The following is a 20,267-nucleotide window of genomic DNA, read 5'->3' as shown; positions in this document are numbered from 1 at the left end:
AAGCAAAACGAAACATCAACATCTGGTCTTAACTCCCAACGGCTATCAATATTTCAATTTGAATCACCCAACGGCTATCAATCAATATATTTCAATTAAACCCTTTCGTTTTCACAGTCCACCATTCTCACCGATTAGGGTTTTGCCGCTATCACTTTCTCCTTTAATCGCAACCACCACCGATCCCGAACCCGTACCTTTGACTTTGTTCGAGCAACAATAATGGATCTTCCTCCAGAAATCGACGGTTACATCAAGGAATCCATCGATCACAGCGTGGGCCTTCCCGTATCCTCGCAAACCCTCCTCTTCAAGCTTCACGCTTCCCTAGAATCGCAGCGCCAACTCCGCGACCAGCACCTCTTCCTCCTCGCGAAATTGAAGGAGAAAGACGCTCTCATCGAACGCGCTAGAGTTTGTAATCCTTTTCTTTTGCTTCCATAACAATTATTAACGGTTCAATTATTCATTTGATCCTTATACCTCTACAATTACTTAGAAACTACTTGTTTTAGTCCTTACACATACGCACTAGTTTCTAAGTGTAAGAATTGTACATGTTTAAGGATCAAATGAGTAATTAAATCATGATTCATTAGTGTATTTTTTTTTTATGTTATGTTTATGGGGTTTTGTTCTTGAGTAGTGTGAGGCGAACATGAACGCCCAAGCGGTGAAGAGGTTCGTTGAGGAGAATCAGAAGTTGGCGGCGGAGTGTGAGAGTCTGGTGGAGCAGCGCGTGAAATTGGAGCAGGAATGCGCGCTCTACGACCATGACAGGGAAGCGTTGATGGAGTTTGGGAACGAGGCTGATGAACGCGCACAGGAGGCTCATGAGCGTGCACTCGAGTTGGAACGAGATTTGTGCTTGTTGGAGCAGGAATTGGTCAAACACAAGCAGCAGAATGATTCGGTATCGTTGTTTTTCCTTTTGCTTTTCTTGTTTGATTCCTAATCTGTGATGTGGAATAATTAGGGGACGGTTATTTAATTAATTATCCGATATGAAATATATGATTTAGGGAACAACTGAGTTTTATTCAACTTGGGTAGTGTGTAAAGGTTTATGGTTAAACTAATAAACTCTAAGCCCGTCTCTGTGTTTGTGTCGGGGTTGATTAGTTGGAAACTTGGAATTTCATTTTCTGATTTAAATGTGCCACTTTTTAGTTGGAAATCATCCCTGGCTTCTTGCTTAGGTTTTGTTAGTTTTTTTATGCAAAAGCCAATGTGAACTGTTGGAGAGCATGATTGAATGATTTTTTATGGGAAGGGGATTGAATCTTGGAATTTGATGTGAGATCTGATAGGATGGACTTTGGAACTTATTTCACTCTCATTGTTATGCAATTGTCAATTTCTTTAAATTCTTATAAATAGATAGATATGCTTACCCAGGTTTGAAATTTGAATTTGGTGGTGTTCTACTCTCTCTTGGCTATTAAGCTATAGGAAAGAGGCCTGGAATGTATTGCATCTACTATCTACTACTCTATTATCTAATTTACATTTCCATTGATATCATGGAAATTGAAATAGTTTGGCATGGCTGCTGCGTGTAGTCACAATGTACCCTGTTAAAATAATTTGGCACGCTCACTTGGTGTTGCTACAATTTACTGTGGATACACTGGTGCTGCTAACTGCTAAGTTGAAAACATATTATTGAATTTTAATCACTACTAATACAGAAATTTCCTTGTTTATAGTTCTTCTTTCCCCTCATTTTCTTAATTGTCAAATGGTAAAGGCTTTCAGTCTTTTACAAGTTGCAGTCCTTTGGTCATGAATGTTAACTACTGGTATTTACTTTTCATTATTGAAGGTAGATTCGTCTTCTGGAAGTACACTTGATGAAGAGAATTTGCTTGACTCCCTTTTGGCTACAGTTACTACTACTACTATAGATGAGTCTACTACATATGCATTTTTGAATGCAAACAGTGAAAATGAGCACTGTGAGAAGTTGCTGACAATGTGGAACTGGTGAGCCTTCTACCTCTTTAATTGTGATTTCATATACCCGACAATTAATATATCCGTGGCTTAAACTATCAATATCTGCTCTTATTATCAATTCATATTTAGAATCCTGATTTTCATTATGGATTTGGTAGCTTGAAGCCATCAACACGGAGAGTTTTGTGTCTTGTTGCTGAAGTCAAATCTCTAGAGAATGATAAAGAAAATCTAAGGGTTAACCTTCACAGAGCTGAAGAGGAGGTTAGGACTTTTGTGGACCTTTCAAGTTTTTGGATTATTTATTAGTAATGAAAAATAATTACTAACTTGACTTGGTATACCATAGGTCAAATTATTGTATGATGAAAATAGCGTGTTGGATGAGGAGAACAAAAGATTAGCGAAGCGATGCAAGGGAAGGTACCACAGCAGTTCTGGTGGGAAACTTACCGGAAGTGCATCTGCGAAGGTGACATACTGACATAATATTGTCTTATCATGTTTGCAAGAGAACCCTGTCTATTACAGTTTTGTTTTTATAAAAAGATAATTCTTTTAACAAATTAATCACTGTTGGAAAAAAAAATTCATGCATTTGTTTTAGATTCTCAACATCAGCAGCAGCTGAAAAGAATACAAAAAATCTTGTTAAAACCAAAAGTTATTTTGAATAGTTTTTCATAAAAAAATTGTTAAATTTCAATAGTAGTAATATAAATCCTATCCAAGCCTTATTAGAGAAAGGGATAATTCTGTCTATACTGATATAAGTAGGGGGAATAATTGTAATTTCACAATAGGAGAGTTTGCTATGAGATAAATACTGTATAATTTCAGTTTTCACAAGATATGGAATTCCGTTATTCTGTTTTTTCCCTCCATCTCTTTCTTGCTCATCTTTTGCACTTTTCTTGGTGAGTTTGTGTGTGTGATTCAAGTTTTCATTGCTTGATTTGTGCTAGATTAATGTTCTAGATCCAACATTTTGGTATCAGAGCCTAATCGAGCCTGGGATCGGAAAACACGAGTGAAATCGGTGAGGTTTCAATTTGCAATTTGGGAAACACGAGTGTGAGTGAGTGTTCTTCATCGATTTAGTGAATTGAACACAAATTGAGTGAAAATGAAGTTGAGCACGAACGGAGGAAACGTCCCTGCACAATTGCTGGTTCTTGACAGAAAGGTCGTGAAGAATGGCGTAGCAGCGGAACCAGCAGAACACGCAACTGAGGCGGTGAGGAATGCATACAAGGATAGCAAGAAGAAGGATGCGAAGACAATATTCTTCCTGCATCAGAGTGTAAATGATGTGAATTTCAATCTGATTTCGAAGGCGACTTCAGCGAAGCAGGCCTGGGATAAACTTGAGAAATGTTATGCTGGTAGAGATCGAATCAAGAAGGTGAAACTTTAAGTGTTGCAGCGACAGTTTGACTCGATGACGATGGAAGAGAATGAGAAGATTGTTGACTTCTTTGCACAAGTAAAGGTAGTCACCAATCAGATGGGTACACAAGGTGAGATTCTAACTGATGGAAAAATTTGTGAGAAAATTACTCGATCTCTACTGGAAAAATATGATTATATAGTATGCAATTGAGGAATCCAAGGAAGTAAGTGAAATGAGTTTAGAAGAATTGCAAAGTTCACTCGAAGCTAGAGAACTTAGATTGCTAGAGAGAAATAAGCAAAAAATTGCTGAACAAGCCTTATTGGCTCAATCTAGTAACAAGAATTTTGGTGGCAGTAACAGAGGAAGAAGTGGTTTTAGAGGAAGAGGTCGTGGTAGGAACAATAGAGAAAGAAGTGGCTATGTTTCTAGTAGTGGAAGAGGCCAGAATAATGTTGAAAATAAACCTGATCAGGGGCAGAGGCTACTATCGAGGTGGTAGAAAAAGGTTTGATAAACAGAACATCCAATGTTATAACTGTGATAGGTGGGGACACTTTGCAGATGAGTGTTATGCGAAGAAGGATTCCCAAGTTGATGAGGCAAATCTTGCCAAAGGTGATGATGAGGAAAATGAGCTAGTGATGCTCATGGTGACTACTGCAGATGAAACGTGCACCATTGATGAATGGTATCTTGACACAAGATGTTCTACACATATGACTAGTCATAAAGAATGACTTGTCAACTTTGATTCAAGCAAGAAAAATAGAATCAAGTTTGCTGATGGTAAAGCTATGCTGGCAGAAGGAGTTGGAAATCTGATGATCAAGATGTCAGGTGTATTTTATGTACCTGGACTGGAGAACAATTTGTTCAGTCTAGACAATTAGTGGAGAAAGGCCATAAGGTGATTATGGAAGATAAAAAAACTTAAACTGTTTGATTCAGGTGGCAAAAATAGTTTGATATGTGATGTTTCTATGTCTAGAAACAGGACATTTAGAGCCAATCTTGAAGCACTTTGTCATAAATGCCTAATTGCAGTAGTGAGTGAAGATGATTGGGTGTGGCATCACATTTAGAGATTCGCATGACTTGAATACTCACAACATGGTTAGGGGCTGCCATTGATAAATGTACCAAAAGAATTATGTAAAAATTGTGTTGAGTCTAAACATCACAGAGAGCCTTTTATGTACCTGGACTGGAGAACAATTTGTTCAGTCTAGGACAATTAGTGGAGAAAGGCCATAAGGTGATTATGGAAGATAAAAAAACTTAAACTGTTTGATTCAGGTGGCAAAAATAGTTTGATATGTGATGTTTCTATGTCTAGAAATAGGACATTTAGAGCCAATCTTGAAGCACTTTGCCATAAATGCCTAATTGCAGTAGTGAGTGAAGATGATTGGGTGTGGCATCACATTTAGAGACTCGCATGACTTGAATACTCACAACATGGTTAGGGGCTACCATTGATAAATGTACCAAAAGAATTATGTAAAAATTGTGTTGAGTCTAAACATCACAGAGAGCCTTTTATGTACCTGGACTGGAGAACAATTTGTTCAGTCTAGGACAATTAGTGGAGAAAGGCCATAAGGTGATTATGGAAGATAAAAAAACTTAAACTGTTTGATTCAGGTGGCAAAAATAGTTTGATATGTGATGTTTCTATGTCTAGAAACAGGACATTTAGAGCCAATCTTGAAGCACTTTGCCATAAATGCCTAATTGCAGTAGTGAGTGAAGATGATTAGGTGTGGCATCACATTTAGAGACTCGCGTGACTTGAATACTCACAACATGGTTAGGGGCTGCCATTGATAAATGTACCAAAAGAATTATGTAAAAATTGTGTTGAGTCTAAACATCACAGAGAACCTTTTAAGAAATTTGTTGAAACTAAGGCAAGAGAAAAGCTTGAAGTGATATACTCTGATGTGTGTGGCCCAATGCAGTGTGAATCTCTTGGTGAGAGTAGATACTTTGTATCATTCCTAGATGATTTCACTAGGAAGATGTGGGTGTATATCTTGAAGAGAAAGAGTGAAGTGCTAGGAGTATTCAAGAAGTTCAAGAGAATGGTTGAGAGACAAACTGGTTTCTTGATAAAAACTATAATCACTGATGGAAGAGGAGAGTATACTAGCAATGAATTTGATGAATTCTATGAACTGGAAGGTATTGTGCATGATGTGGCACCTCCCTACACTCCCCAACATAACGGTGCAGCAGAAAGAAGAAATCGAACAATGGTGAATATGGTCAGATGCATGCTTAATGGAAAGAAGCTACCAAAATTTCTTTGGGCAAAGGCTATCTCCACTGCAGTGTATGTGCTAAACCGAAGCCCAACAAAAAGTCTCAATAAAACCACACCTGAAAAAGCATGGTCTGGACGCAAACCAGTGGTTAGTCATTTTAAATTTTTTTGCTCTATTTGTTATGAACATGTGCCTGATCAGTTGAGAAAGAAGTTAGATAGCAAAAGTGAGATAATGATACTGCTGGGTTATCATGCCACTGGTGGTTACAAATTGTTTAATCCAGTAACCAAAGAAGTGCTCGTGAGTAGAGATGTGGTAGTTGATGAATCCAAGGATTGGAATTGGGATAAAGAGATGGTAGAGGAGCCTACAAAAGTTGTGATTGAAGCTCCTATTGATGAGCCAAGTGATTCTTCTGCTGTAGTAATTGATGACAGTGACCAAGGAGGAGTAAGGAAATCACAGAGAGCTAGACAAGTTTCTAGCAAGTTACAGGATTATGAATTGATACATGATTCAGCAATAGGGGAGGAAGGTGAGCTAGTACACTTAGCTCTATTTGCTGAATCTGAATTAGTGAGCTTGGAGGAAGCAATGAATGACACAAAGTGGATTGATGCTATGAAAGAAGAGCTGAAAGCTATTTGAAAAGAATAATACATGGCAACTTGTGCCTCTGTCTGTTAAGAAAAAACCTATTGCAGTAAAATGGGTTTATAAGGTAAAAAAGAATCCGAAAGGAGAGATTTCCAAGTATAAGGCCAGGCTAGTGGCAAAGGGATTCTTGCAAAAGGCTGGCACTGATTTTAATGAGGTGTTTGCACCTTTTGCAAGAATGGAGACAATGAGAATTATTACTGCTATAGCAAGTCAAAAAGGGTGGTATATGCACCATATGGATGTGAAATCAGCCTTCTTGAATGGTCCTCTAGAGGAGATTTATGTGAGTCAACCACCTGGGTTTGAAATAAAAGGAAGTGAAGAGAAGGTGTACAAATTGAACAAGGCTTTGTATGACTTAAAGCAGGCGCCTAGAGCCTGGAACAGGCGCATTGATGGCTTTCTAATGAAGCTTGGATTCCTCAAATGCACAACTGAGCCATGGTGTTTATATAAAGGGTAGCAATACTACTAATTTGACTGTAGTGTGCTTGTATGTAGATGACTTGCTTGTGACAGGAAATAATGAGACTGAGATTGCTAACTTTAAAGGAGAGATGATGAGAGAGTTCGAAATCACTGATTTGGACCTTATTTCTTATTTTCTTGGAATTGAATTCAAGAGAACTGATGAGGGATTGATTATGCATCAAGGGAGGTATGCAAGAGATGTGAAGAAGTTCAAAATGGTTGACTGCAATTTTGTAGACACACCCACTACCACTGGTGTGAACTTGGTGAAAGATCCTAATGAAAAAGAAGTAGATGTAACATTGTATAGACAAATGGTGGGCTCACTGAGGTACCTTTGTTGTACTAGACCTGACTTATTGTATGTTGTTGGCTTAATTAGTAGATATATGGAGAATCCTAAACTTTCTCACTTTTGTGCTGCCAAGAGAATAATGAGGTATGTGAAAGGTACTCTCGATTATGGTATTCTGGGATATAGTGATTCTGATTGGTGTGGAGATAAGAGTGATAGGAAGAGCACAACAGGTTATGTGTTCTTCTATGGTGATGCTTCAATCTTGTGGAGCTCAAAGAAGGAACAAGTGGTAGCTCTCTCCTCATGTGAGGCAGAATACATTGCCGCTGCAATGGCAGCGTGTCAAGCTTAGTGGCTTGACAATATTTTTGGTGAACTGGAGATGAAGGAAAAGGGTGTTATTACACTGATGGTGGACAACAAATCTGCCATCAATCTAGCTAAACACTCAGTTGCTCATGGGAGGAGCAAACACATCGAAACACTCAGTTGCTCATGGGAGGAGCAAACACATCGAAACACGATTTCATTTCCTTAGAGAGCAAGTGACAAAAGGCAAGCTAAGTGTTGAGTATTGTCCAACTACTGTGCAAGTAGCAAACATATTCACCAAACCATTGAAAATTGATCAGTTCAAAGAGTTAAGGAGCAGATTGGGAGTGATTGAAGTGCAGCGAAGATCTCTGTTAAGTGTTGTAAGGGTGTTGTAGCACCAGAATAAGTGCTATAGCACCATATCTGTGATTTGTTGTTTTTCTTTTACTGTTATTGTAACGTTGAGTTTAAGTGATAGATACAGAATTAAAGGAAAGTATTAGAGAAAGGGGTAATTTTGTCTATATTGATATAAGTAGGGGGAATAATTGTAATTTCACAATAGGAGAGTTTGTTATGAGATAAATACTGTGTGTAATTTCAGTTTTTCACAAGATATGCAATTCCGATATTCTATTTTTTTCCTTCATCTCTTTCTTGTTCATCTTCTATACTTTTCTTGGTGAATTTGTGTGTGTGATTCAAGTTTCCATTGCTTGATTTGTGCTAGATTAATGTTCTAGATCCAACAAGTCTCTTCTCGTGTCACTTTAGTGCAAAGCATGTTAGGTCACAAACATAAATTAGTTTGTGTTTTAAAATTCTTAAAATTTAATCACTAGATCATGTTATATCATAGACACTTTTTTGAATATGTAACCAATGGACCCTTATTTATTTATTTGAATTATTTTGGTTTTTGCAGTCAAACAAGAGAAAGTCTAGTCCCAAGACATGTAGCCCAACAGCGAGGAAGATTGATTTTGAAGATGTAGATTCAGCAAGAACACCCTTGTCACCTTTGGGAAATAAACTCTCCTGGTTGCCGCATGTATAAGAAATAAAAGGGACTAATGTTTCATTAACAGGGCTGATCATTTCTTTTAATACAAAGTTATGATAGGGTTTCCGATTAGTATTCTGTATTCGCTAGTAAGAATTGCATGCTATGGGGATCACATTCTTACTTGGGAATGGAGGCAGTATTTTTCTGTTGAACTCATAACATGTAATTTTCTCAACTCAACTCTTTGCTATTCAATTTTTTAATTCTCATTTTATGAGAACTTGCTGAACACCCTATACTGGTGGGAAAACAAATATAGTAATTAGTAATAAATAGAAGTATATACAACCAAATATATTTCTCTCATTTGGTTTATAGCACAGCATGTACAACCAAATGCAGGGCCAATTGTCTTTCCAAAGAACAACATGCTTAGTGATCTAAATCTCAATGGAAACCAATAATAGTTACATGTTTTACATGTTGGCAACAATCACATTGAAGATCCACGACCACGTGGGGATATTGATTGCACTGATTTCATATATTTTTGGCGTTAGGATAAAAACGCCGTCTGTGGGGATCGAACCCACGACCACGTGGTTAAAAGCCACGCGCTCTACCACTGAGCTAAGACGGCATTTGAAAATTTGTTTGAAATGTCATTTATTAGACTTCTATTAATGTGGACCAACTTTCTTTCGATCCTGGACCCATTCCTTTATTTGAGAGTTGTTTTAAGTGAGCTATAAAAAAAAAAAAAAAAAGGCGAAGCAAAAGAAAGAGGGCCAATTTTTTCAAAATTATTAAATGAGAGTAAATTTTACCTTAATATCTAGAAAGGGATAAGTAGCAAATTATCCAAGGATTTTTAATTAAAAGTTGTAAATTATATTACAATTTTTTTCAATACCACTTTAAAATTGTAAGAGTTTTTTTTCATTAAAATCCTAAAAAAAATTAGTATTTTAATTTTTAATTTTTTTAAGTTGTAAATTATTTATAACTTTAAAGTTGTAAATAGTTTTTTATTTTAATTATTTAATGTTTTCTTTTTTAGTTTTATTTAATATTTTTGGTAAATTTTTTATTTAATATATTTTCTATATTTAATATTTTCTATATTTTTTTTACTAATGTTAACGATTATTTTTTTTGTAAATTAAAAAAATAACTAAAAGACTTAAATTTAAATAAAAATATTAATAGTAGGATGATGTCTCACAATGAATTTTCTTGGATTTGTGTCAAGATTTTTTTCTCTCTTGTTGCACTTAATTTATTGTGGTAGTCGACCATCGAGTTCTTATTATCGTCCATCAAGTTCTTGTTATCGTCTATCATTACCTACTCATATGTATGATATGAACCACAAGGATGAGGAGAAAAATGATGATAACAACAATATAATGATGGTCATTGTGATGATGATGTTCCTCAACAAAAACAAATAGTTACACATCATCATCCAAGAACAAGAGCCGGAGGTCATAGAATAAGAGGATAACAACTACCATCAAATCAAGTGCAACAAGATGAAAGACCTTGACGCACATATCCAGGAAAACTCATTGTGGACATCATCCAATTATTAATATTTTTGTTAAACAAACATGTGTAGTACATTTTAATATTTTAATTTAAATTTAAGTCTTTTGAATTTCTTTAATTTACAAAACAAATAATAATCCTTAAATTAGTAAAAAATATAGAAAACATTGAATATAGAAAATACATTAAATAAAACAATACACAAAAAATATAGAAAAATATTAAATAAAACTAAAAAAAGAAAACATACATTAATTCATTAAATAATTAAAATAAAAAATTATTTACAACTTTAAAGTCATAAATAATTTACGAATTAAAAAATAAAATTTAAAATCGTAAAGTTTTCTATGACTTCAATGGAAAAAGAAAAAAAAAATACTCTCTTATGACTTTAAAGTCATAATACCACTTTCAATTCAATTCAGAAGTCTATATTAATTTAAATTTTATCCCATTTGATAATTTTGAAAAAAAAAAACCATTTTCCATCGTTCGCAGGGGTTGTTATGTGACAGGTCTATAAGTGAGTATTAAATCATGCCTATTTCTAAAATAATAGAAGCAACAAAAGAGAAATACACGGAAAAAAATAATAAATTATTATAAAGTGAACAAGAAGTAAACATCGTGCTCAGGTAATGAAAAGTTAAGAAATTCAGAACTTATAATAGTGAAAAAATGTTCACATAACATAAAATCAAAGTTGAAAACAATTAATGTAAAAACTCTACCTGCACGTTAGATTTAATAATATAAGTATAGTGAAATCAAAGAAATATAAAAAAAATATGTTGTATATTCAATCAAAAAAATAGGCGGTTGTATTAAAAAAAGGTAGACATAGTTAAAAAAAAAAAATCGAAACCAAAGGGAACTCTCAAAGTAATAAAAATTAGGACGGAGGAACTTTTTCATCTAAAATAGGTCCATCCCACACATTAAAAACAGAAATGAAAATTAAAACTAATTAATATGAGCGAAATAAAATTCTTCCTTTACATAATGTTATTTTAATTTTTGGGTATATTGGATTAAGATTTTAAAAGATTTTTTTTAATAAAATTCTCGTGGTATTCAATCAGGATGTTTAAATGATATAAATAAGTCTTGTGATATTTAATTTAGACTTTTAAGAATTTTTATTGAGGACAACAAAACCTGGTGGCATTCAATTAGAATTTTTTATAACATAAAAAGTATTTTGATATTAAAAAATATACAAATTTCGATAAATTGTTTTTAAAAAAGATTTCGATAAATTTCGTCAGACTTATTAGTATAAAATATCTATCAAACAATCACACTCAAACCCTTGAGATTTTATTAAACTATTTTCTTTCTTTTTTTATTGGTTGCCAAATTTTATTTTTTCTCATCACACATATTCTTGTCTCTTTAATATTTTTCAAGATTTGTGTGTCATTATGTTTTTCCTATTCTTTTTTAATAAAAAAATATCAAATATATTTCTCCCCTCTCCATTTTTCCCTTTTGTTTTCTAAATCAATGTTTTTATTATGTACTAAGGTTAATCATGTTTTTCTTATACTAATTATGTTTATGATCTACTCAATGTAATATTTTCGTGACTATCACCTTTAATTTTGTCATTCATAATTCAGTAGCCTTCCTATAAACTAATGTTGGTCTTAAGTGTTAAGACTAATCATATTTTTCTTATATTATGTTCATCACCAATATTTTTGTAATTATTACCTTTAATTTTGTTATCCACATAATTTTGTATCCTCCTATAAATTTTTCACCCTCACCACTTTCTTCTACCCCATTTAAACATGTCATTGGGTTTATCATGGAATAATTGTAGTAATTAAAAAAAATGAAAAACAAACATGTAATTTTAAATCTATTGTTCAAATCCAAAAAGTGAGAATGAGAAAATACTATTACAAGAGGAGTTAGAATAAGAGAACAAAAAGTTATAATCAATTTAGATATTAAAAGATTAAAAAATTATATCCATCTTACTTTTTTATTTAAATCTCATCATTTCTTATTGTTTTTTCACTAATTCTTGTAATTTTGAATGTGTTTTTAAAAATTCATAAAATCCTTTCAAATTTTATAAAACATTTTAAATCTTATAAATCTATAAAATCCTTTTAAATTCTTTGAATTCTTATGATATAAAATTCAAATTATCATAAAAGTCTTGTAAAGAAATCTAACAAGTCATAATATTCTTACATAATTTTTAAGACTTTTTTATGCTAAAATAGTCTTTTAAAATCCTAATTTAATACATTCCCTTAAGTAAAATTGAAATTATATCTACAATTCTAACATGTTACATTATGATATTCTAATTTAAGAAAATTTTTAAAAATGATCCAAAAGAAAAATATACAAAATTATATGGAAAATATGAATAATATATTGCATAAAAAAGTAATATATATATATATATATATATATATATAACTAGTTTATATTAGGAAATCGAGTAAATTTCTTAAAAATTGAAAAAAATAACTTATAATAGAATAAGTGATATTTGAATCATATATACATACACAAGTATTTTTACTTTAGAGGTATTTTTTTCAAGAACAATAATATAAGGACATCCTTTAATTTTAAACATTTTATCAATATCTTTTATTTTATCTTTTTTTGTCACATCATATCATTTATTATGTCTATATTTTTTTTCTTTTTTTTTCTCATTTTTCTCTCTCACATTAGGTGTAGAATAGGAATTTGAATGCCCATATATATATATATATATATATATATATATATATATATATATATATATATATATATATTTGCAGAATTTGAATGCCCAAATATATATATTTTTCTCATCAGATGGGGAGAAGAGAATACAATTTTTTGATTTTGGTGTATTGGGGATCACAACCTTACTTTAGGTTTTAACCTGTTAGAGTTCTCATTATTTCTTAACGGGCCAAACTGGTTTTCGCTTATCAAGTACATATTAATTTATGATGATAGTCCAATAGACTCACCAAATTAGATCACTTTTATTGAGCCCATAAATATAAATAACTAATATAAATGATAAATATAATATGTAGCACACACTAATTAATTAATTAGGAATTATAAAATTCCTAACAATCTCCCACTTGAGCTTCATATTAACATTAATCATTTATATTGCAAAAGTCTTTAGGCGCGCAACCATATGTTATTTACTTTTAGTCTTTCCTTAAACAATCTAGTCCATCTTATATAGTAATACAGAACCATTGCAGTTTTCCTCACAATCCAACCTGATTGAGCTACAATGATAACCAATGTCATATATACTTGATGACATTGATCAAATATGGATAAGCGGCATGAAAATAACATGCAACGTGATCTCATTCATGTTCATTTACAACTAATCTAAACTTTATTCTTTATAGAGATCAATCCAAACACAATATAAATATTGCAAACAAAACAAGCTCAAAATGAAATGATAACCTTCAACTTTATTTTATAGAAAATCAATCAATACAAATATATGAAAAACATGTGGCATATATAGAACATAAATGGGACTTCCACTAAACTAAGGTACTATAAGGAGTCACTCCCATATGAGTAGTGTGCTCATGAAAAACTTTAGGTATCAAACCTTTCATAAGTGGGTCAGCTAGCATATCATTAATCCTTAAATGTTCTATGGAAATCTGTCTATTCTGAACTCTTTCTTTAACAATCAAAAACTTGATGTCAATAAACTTTGATTTGGTTGCACTCCTATTGTTGTTGGAGTAAAGAATTGCTGAGTTATTGTCACAATAAATCTTTAATGATCTTTCAATGCCGTCAACCACACGTAAACCAGTGACAAAATTTCTTAATGATATCCCATGGTTGGATGCCTCAAAACAAGCAATAAACTCTGCGACCATGGTCGAAAAAGCTATGAGAGTCTGTTTAGCAAACTTCCAAGAGATAGTTCCTCCAGCCAACATAAATATGTATCCAGATGTGGAGCGTTTGCTATCTTGATATCCAGCAAAATTAGAGTTTGAGTACCCAATAATCTCCAAATTCTCATACTTCTGATAAGTGAGCATGTATCCTTTTGTTCTCTTTAGGTAACACATCACACGTTTTGTTGCTTTCCAATGATGCATTCCAGAATTACTCAAATATCTTCCCAGAACTCCTACTACAAATGCTATATCGGGACGAGTACAAACTTGAGCGTACATTAGACTTCCTACTGCTGATGCATAAGGAATCTTTTGCATCTCTATTCTTTCAAGGTCATTATTGGGACATTGTTTGAGACTAAATTTGTCTCATTTAGCTATCGGGGTATCTCCTGGTTTACTATCTTTCATGCCGAATCTATCTAGGACCTTATCGATATAACTCTCTTGTGACAACCTTATGATACCTTGAGAGTGATCTCTTAGTATCTTAATTCCTAATACAAAAGAGGTTTCCCCAAGATCTTTCATCTTAAAATTTTTCATCAGAAATTTCTTAGTCTCTTGTAAGAAGCTTATATCGTTGCTAGTAAGCAGTATATCATTGACATATAACACCAAGAATGAGTATTTACTCCCACTAAACTTGTGGTATACACAATCATCAACTGCATTTGCCTCAAAACCATATGAGGTAATGACTTGATGGAACTTGTAATACCATTGATGGGAAGCTTGTTTCAAACCATAGATGGATTTATTTAGTTTGCAAACCATAGACTTTGAGTCACCTGATACAAAGTTTTCTAGTTGCATCATATAAATTGTTTCTTCAATGTCACCATTTAGAAACACAGTCTTAACATTCATCTGATGTAGCTCTAAATCATAATGAGCTACCAATGCCATTATTGTTCAAAAAGAATCCTTTGAAGATATTGGAAAAAAGGTTTCTTTATAGTCAATGCCTTCCTTTTGGGTAAAGACTTATAGTCAATGGTATATCATTGACATATAACACCAAGAATGAGTATTTACTCCCACTAAACTTGTGGTATACACAATCATCAACTGCATTTGCCTCAAAACCATATGAGGTAATGACTTGATGGAACTTGTAATACCATTGATGGGAAGCTTGTTTCAAACCATAGATGGATTTATTTAGTTTGCAAACCATAGACTTTGAGTCACCTGATACAAAGTTTTCTAGTTGCATCATATAAATTGTTTCTTCAATGTCACCATTTAGAAACACAGTCTTAACATTCATCTGATGTAGCTCTAAATCATAATGAGCTACCAATGCCATTATTGTTCAAAAAGAATCCTTTGAAGATATTGGAAAAAAGGTTTCTTTATAGTCAATGCCTTCCTTTTGGGTAAATCCTTTAGCGACTAGACGAGCAACATTGCCCTTTGAATCCCTTTTGGTTTTAAATATCCATTTGCAACCAATAGGTTTCACACTTTTAGGCAATTCGACGAGATCTCAAACGTCATTGTCTTGCATAGATTTCATCTCATCCTTCATGGCATTCATCCAATTTTGAGAGTTAGAACTACACATGGCTTGACAAAAGTTAATCGGATCATCCTCTGTTAAACCAATGTCATCCTCATGTTCTTGGAGAAAGATAATATAATCATCAGGGATTGCACTTCTCTTTTCTTTATCATATCTCCTTAATGACACTTCTTGAGATTGTTGAGGTTCATGTATAGGTATTTGAAGAAAAACCTCATCATTGTCTTGTTCTTGAACAATGTCATCAAAAATAGTTTGAACATGCTTTTTTATTACTGGAGTTGTTTCTTGAACAACAATAGGTATGAGGAGTTAAGCATTGTCAATAACAGGTTATTCCTCAACGATAACTTTCCTTATGTTCTCTCCCTTCCCAAACTCAACTTCCTCAAGAAATCTTGCATTTCCCGTTTCAAATATTGATCTTAAAGTGAAATCATAAAACTTATAGCCCCGAGAGCATTTAGCATAGCCAAGAAAATAACAGCTAATTGTTCTTGAATCCAGCTTTCTTTCATAAGGCTTATAAGGCCACACCTTAGCCGGACAACCCCAAATATGTAAATGCTTAATGCTTGGCTTTTTGCCTGTCCAAAGTTCATAAGGGTTTTTATTAACTGCTTTACTTGGCACCCTATTAAGGATGTAAGTTGTGGTCTTTAAGACTTCTCCCCAAAGTGACTCTGGTAAGGAAGAATGACTAACCATACTTCTCACTATATCCTTAAGAGTTCGGTTTCGTCATTCTGCAACACCATTCATGCTAGGTTTGTCTGGCATAGTGTATTACAGAACAATTCCACACTCTTTGAGAAAAAGCGCAAAAGGTCACGGACGTTGTTCTCCTGATCCATCATATCTACCATAGTACTCACTATCACGGTCAGATTTGACAGTCTTAATTTTCTTTCCAAGTTGAAGTTCAACTTCAGCCTTGAAATTCTTAAAAATGTCTAGGGATTGTGACTTCTCATGTATCAAATAAAGGTAACTGTATCTAGAGTAGTCATTTATGAACGAGATAAAGTATTGTTTCCCATTCCAAGAAGGTGTTGGAAAAGGACCACAAATGTCCGTATGTACTAGTTATAAGATGTCTTTAGCTCTATCAGCACCTAATTTCCTTATGTTTGTTTGTTTTCCCTTTATGCATTCAACACAGACTTCAAAGTTTGATAAATCTAAAGGTTCAAGAATTTCATCCGACACAAGTCTCTGAATTCTCTGTTTAGAGATATGACCTAAGCGTTTGTGCCATAAAGTGGTTGAATTCTATTTTAATTTCCTTTTTGTACCACGTGAATTTGTTTGTAGTATTTCATTATAGGAACAATTAATATCCAACATATATAGATTATCAATTAAGGAACCGGAACCAATCAAATTCAAACTCTGGTAGAGACTTACTTTATTATTTCCAAATGAACAAGAAAAACCAAATTTGTTCAAACTAGAAATAGAAATTAAATTCCATCTAAAAGACGGTATAACAAAAGTCTCAAACAAATCCAAATAAAATTCAGTCTTTAACTGCAATCTAAGAGTTCCTATAGCCTTCACCGCAACCTTTTTGCCATCGCCAACAAATATGAATCTTTCATCATTACCCAACACAACATTGATTCATAGTCTTTGGACAGAGAAATTAATTTGTAATTGATACTCTCAACGCAATGATCAAATATTGATAATAAATTCTATCAAATCATAGTCTTTCTTTGAACCAACTATAATTCACATGAAAATACCTTATAATTACCACACATTTATCATCACAAGTACAAAATTATTTGGCTAAATTGTGTCTTCCTTTGGGCTAAGCACAATTTGCATAAATAATTTTATACTAATATCTATGCAATTTCAATTAAATTAATTTACGCAATAGAGATTGCTTTGACAATATATTGTTTCAATCAACTCAATCAAAATTATCAGACATAAAAAAAAGAAATAATTTTGAGGGTTCGTAATTTCTGAATTTACACCAAAAGATAATGGGAATCACCAATTAATACATATAATTCACAAATAAAAACAAGAAAAGCAAAAATAAAATGCAAAAGTCAAATTGCATTTAACGATACACAACAGGGATTTTCTTATGATGATATAATAAAGCCAAAGATTATGTATCATATGTATATCATGTCATGGCATGTATGGCATGGATTCATGGCATGCATAAGGAAACAAAACCAACAACCATAAAAAAACAAACAGGTGGACGAGAAACAAAAATGGATGATTATTCTAGAGCGAGAAAAAAAAAGTTTTTCTCATGGAATCCGGACGCAAAACATGAACGTGCATATGATGATTATTATATCGTGATCGAAAAGAAAAAAAAATAAATTTCTAAACTTACAATCATAATTATAATTGCAAAGATAAAATCCCAAAATAAAATTAGGGTTCATGTAACAAAATAAAATAGGTATAACACAAACCAAATAACTTTAATTCCCAATAATCTAACAATAATGGTGGCTCTGATACCACTTGTTTGGAATTTTAGGGATCTTAATAAAATACCAATAATCACCGGAAACACATTACGTTAGATTATTAAGAGGGGTTGTGAAAAATACTTGGATCCATGATAAGCAGCGGAATTGATGAGTCTAAGAAACTATTAGTTTTGTGTTCTTCCTCAACCAAATCACTGTTTTCCTTTTGGGACCTTAGGTTTCTCGTCAGATGGGGAGAAGAGAATACAATTTCTGATTTTGGTGTATTGGGGACCACAACCTTACTTAGGTTTTAACCTGTTAGAGTTCTCATTATTCCCTAACGGGTCAAACTAGTTTCCGCTTATCAAGCCCATATTAATTTTTTATGATAGTCCAATAGGCTCATCAAATTAGATCACTTTTATTGAGCCCATAAATATAAATAACAAATATAAATGATAAATATAATATGTAGCCCACACTAATTAATTAATTAGGAATTATAAAATTCCTAACACAAAATATAGCTCGTGGAACTTCGAGATTAAGAGAAAATGGAAATTTGGTGTTGAATGCAATGAACATAGGTACACATTCAACACCGATTTCAACATCATATTCCCTTAAGCCCTAAGTCTAAGTCAACATGACAAATGATATATCAATTTTGATTCTTTATTGGAATAAAAATCGAGTTTTGTATCCTAATTTTTTATAATAAAAAAATCCCTATTTGACGTTGAAAACAAGCTGGTTATGTTTATTTTATAGTAGTTTGTCTCATGATCTATTTGTGCTCCACAATGAGTAGGCATTAAGTAAAGGATAAATAATCACTTTTATCTCTAAATGTGTAATTCGCTGATAAATGCGTCTCTGAAAGATGAAAATACAAAATTTAATCCCCGAAGATGTAAAAGGTGCGACAAATATATCTGACCTGTCAATAAAAAATAATTGTGTATGATTTAAAAAAAATAATTTAAAAATCAACAAACTTTTATTATTATAATTTGTAATTTGATGTTATTGCATATACTAATAGACATTCATATTTTATTATGAAAAAATTATAAAAAACAATTAAATAAATTATGTTTGATTAAAAAGAAACAATGATTTTCTTATTGTTTTACAATATTTTTTTCTGTGTTGATAACATTTATTTAAGAATTAACAATCAAATGATTAATTTTTTTTTGTAGTTGAAGAAAAGTAACAAAAATTTGCCAAAACAATAAAAATTCATTTTCATTAGTAATATTTTATGCATGTCTCAACCGTTGATGAAACTTGAAAATTATATAACAAAAACAGACATTTACCCGTGTGATATAGCTCTCCCAAAATTCGGTTGCAATCATTATAAATTTTTCAATATTATAATAATTAGTCACAATCTATTATTTATTAACGTCCAGATATATTTGTTGCATTTTTTACACTTTTTGGGGACTAAATTTTGTATTTTTATCTTTCAAGGATACATTTGTTAGAGGAGTAGGAAGACGAAAAGTCAAAAAAATATTATAGGACAAATATGTCCTTATGCTGACAATTAGAGATGACCACATCGACAATCATTTCAGTGACAAATTCGTCCCTATATGCACGTAGGTTATTTCATTAACGAATGGATGAAAGTTAATGATCAGATATATTTATTGCACTTTGTACATTTTGGAAGACTAAATTTTATATTTTCATCTTTTAATGACATATTTATTAACAAATTAAACATTTAAAGACAAACATAACTATTTAACCTTAAACAAAACAATCATTTTCAAGTCATGATCTTACTCATGTTGTGTTTGTGTATGATATGGAATATGGAAAGATGTTGACAGAAAATCTTCTAGGGACTAACACATGACCTTCTCGACCATAAATACAAAAAATAATAATTAGAACTTTGCACCTTCATTAAATTATATGACCGAGTTATTAATAGAATATAGTGCATTCGATGTAAAATAGGTATATAAATATCAACAACAAATAAATGAAATTCATATAATTCTACGTAAATCTTTTTCTTATCACATAGCATTATTTATTTAATTATCATATTTCCTTCCACCTCTTACAATACAAAAATGAAGTATAATCCCTCGTTGATTTCTCTTCATTATCAATCCGTCCATCATAAATTCATGATCGTAAATCCATCATTATCCGTTGATTACTATTATAAGTGAAATTTTGCCGTCAGGTTTTGCCTACGACAATAGAATAGAATTTCAACATAATAATATGATTCAACCACTCATGAGATTTGGAAAAAACAGCATACCTACTTTTCTGGTACATTAATTGGGTATGAAGTGCAACTCAAGTCATCCTCATGCAAATCGAGACCAACTGGGCTTAAAACTCAAACAACTCTGTTCCCTACACAAAAACAGTTATATAAATTAAAGCAAACTCATTCTAC

General features: G+C 32.4%; 2 protein-coding genes and 1 non-coding gene across 5 annotated transcripts; 1 reads left to right on the top strand and 2 right to left on the bottom strand.

Annotated features, from left to right (window-relative positions):
* LOC100801655 (uncharacterized) lies at positions 1–8,647 on the top strand. Of its 3 annotated transcripts, none has more exons than XM_014768699.2 (6): positions 1–414; positions 647–886; positions 1,826–1,986; positions 2,118–2,223; positions 2,309–2,431; positions 8,295–8,647. In XM_014768699.2, the coding sequence occupies exons 1-6, from the start codon at positions 223–225 to the stop codon at positions 8,424–8,426; spliced, it is 954 nt and encodes a 317-aa protein (XP_014624185.1). In that variant the 5' UTR covers positions 1–222; the 3' UTR covers positions 8,427–8,647. The 3 variants fall into 3 exon arrangements, with proteins under 3 accessions (XP_014624185.1, XP_014624182.1, XP_014624186.1); XM_014768696.2 differs by having other exon boundaries at positions 647–913; XM_014768700.2 differs by having other exon boundaries at positions 277–418; positions 647–913.
* A 296-nt stretch (positions 8,648–8,943) lies between these two features.
* TRNAK-UUU (transfer RNA lysine (anticodon UUU)) lies at positions 8,944–9,015 on the bottom strand. Its single transcript has one exon. It is a non-coding gene; the product is annotated as a tRNA-Lys (tRNA).
* Positions 9,016–13,471: 4,456 nt separating this feature from the next.
* LOC121174291 (secreted RxLR effector protein 161-like) lies at positions 13,472–14,167 on the bottom strand. The gene has a single exon (XM_041013275.1). The coding sequence runs from the start codon at positions 14,165–14,167 to the stop codon at positions 13,472–13,474; it is 696 nt and encodes a 231-aa protein (XP_040869209.1).
* Positions 14,168–20,267: the final 6,100 nt, after the last annotated feature.

This window comes from Glycine max, chromosome 2 (assembly GCF_000004515.6).
Source record: "Glycine max cultivar Williams 82 chromosome 2, Glycine_max_v4.0, whole genome shotgun sequence".
In the NCBI taxonomy this organism is placed as follows: Eukaryota; Viridiplantae; Streptophyta; class Magnoliopsida; order Fabales; family Fabaceae; genus Glycine; species Glycine max.
This window is presented reverse-complemented; position numbering and strand designations above follow the sequence as displayed.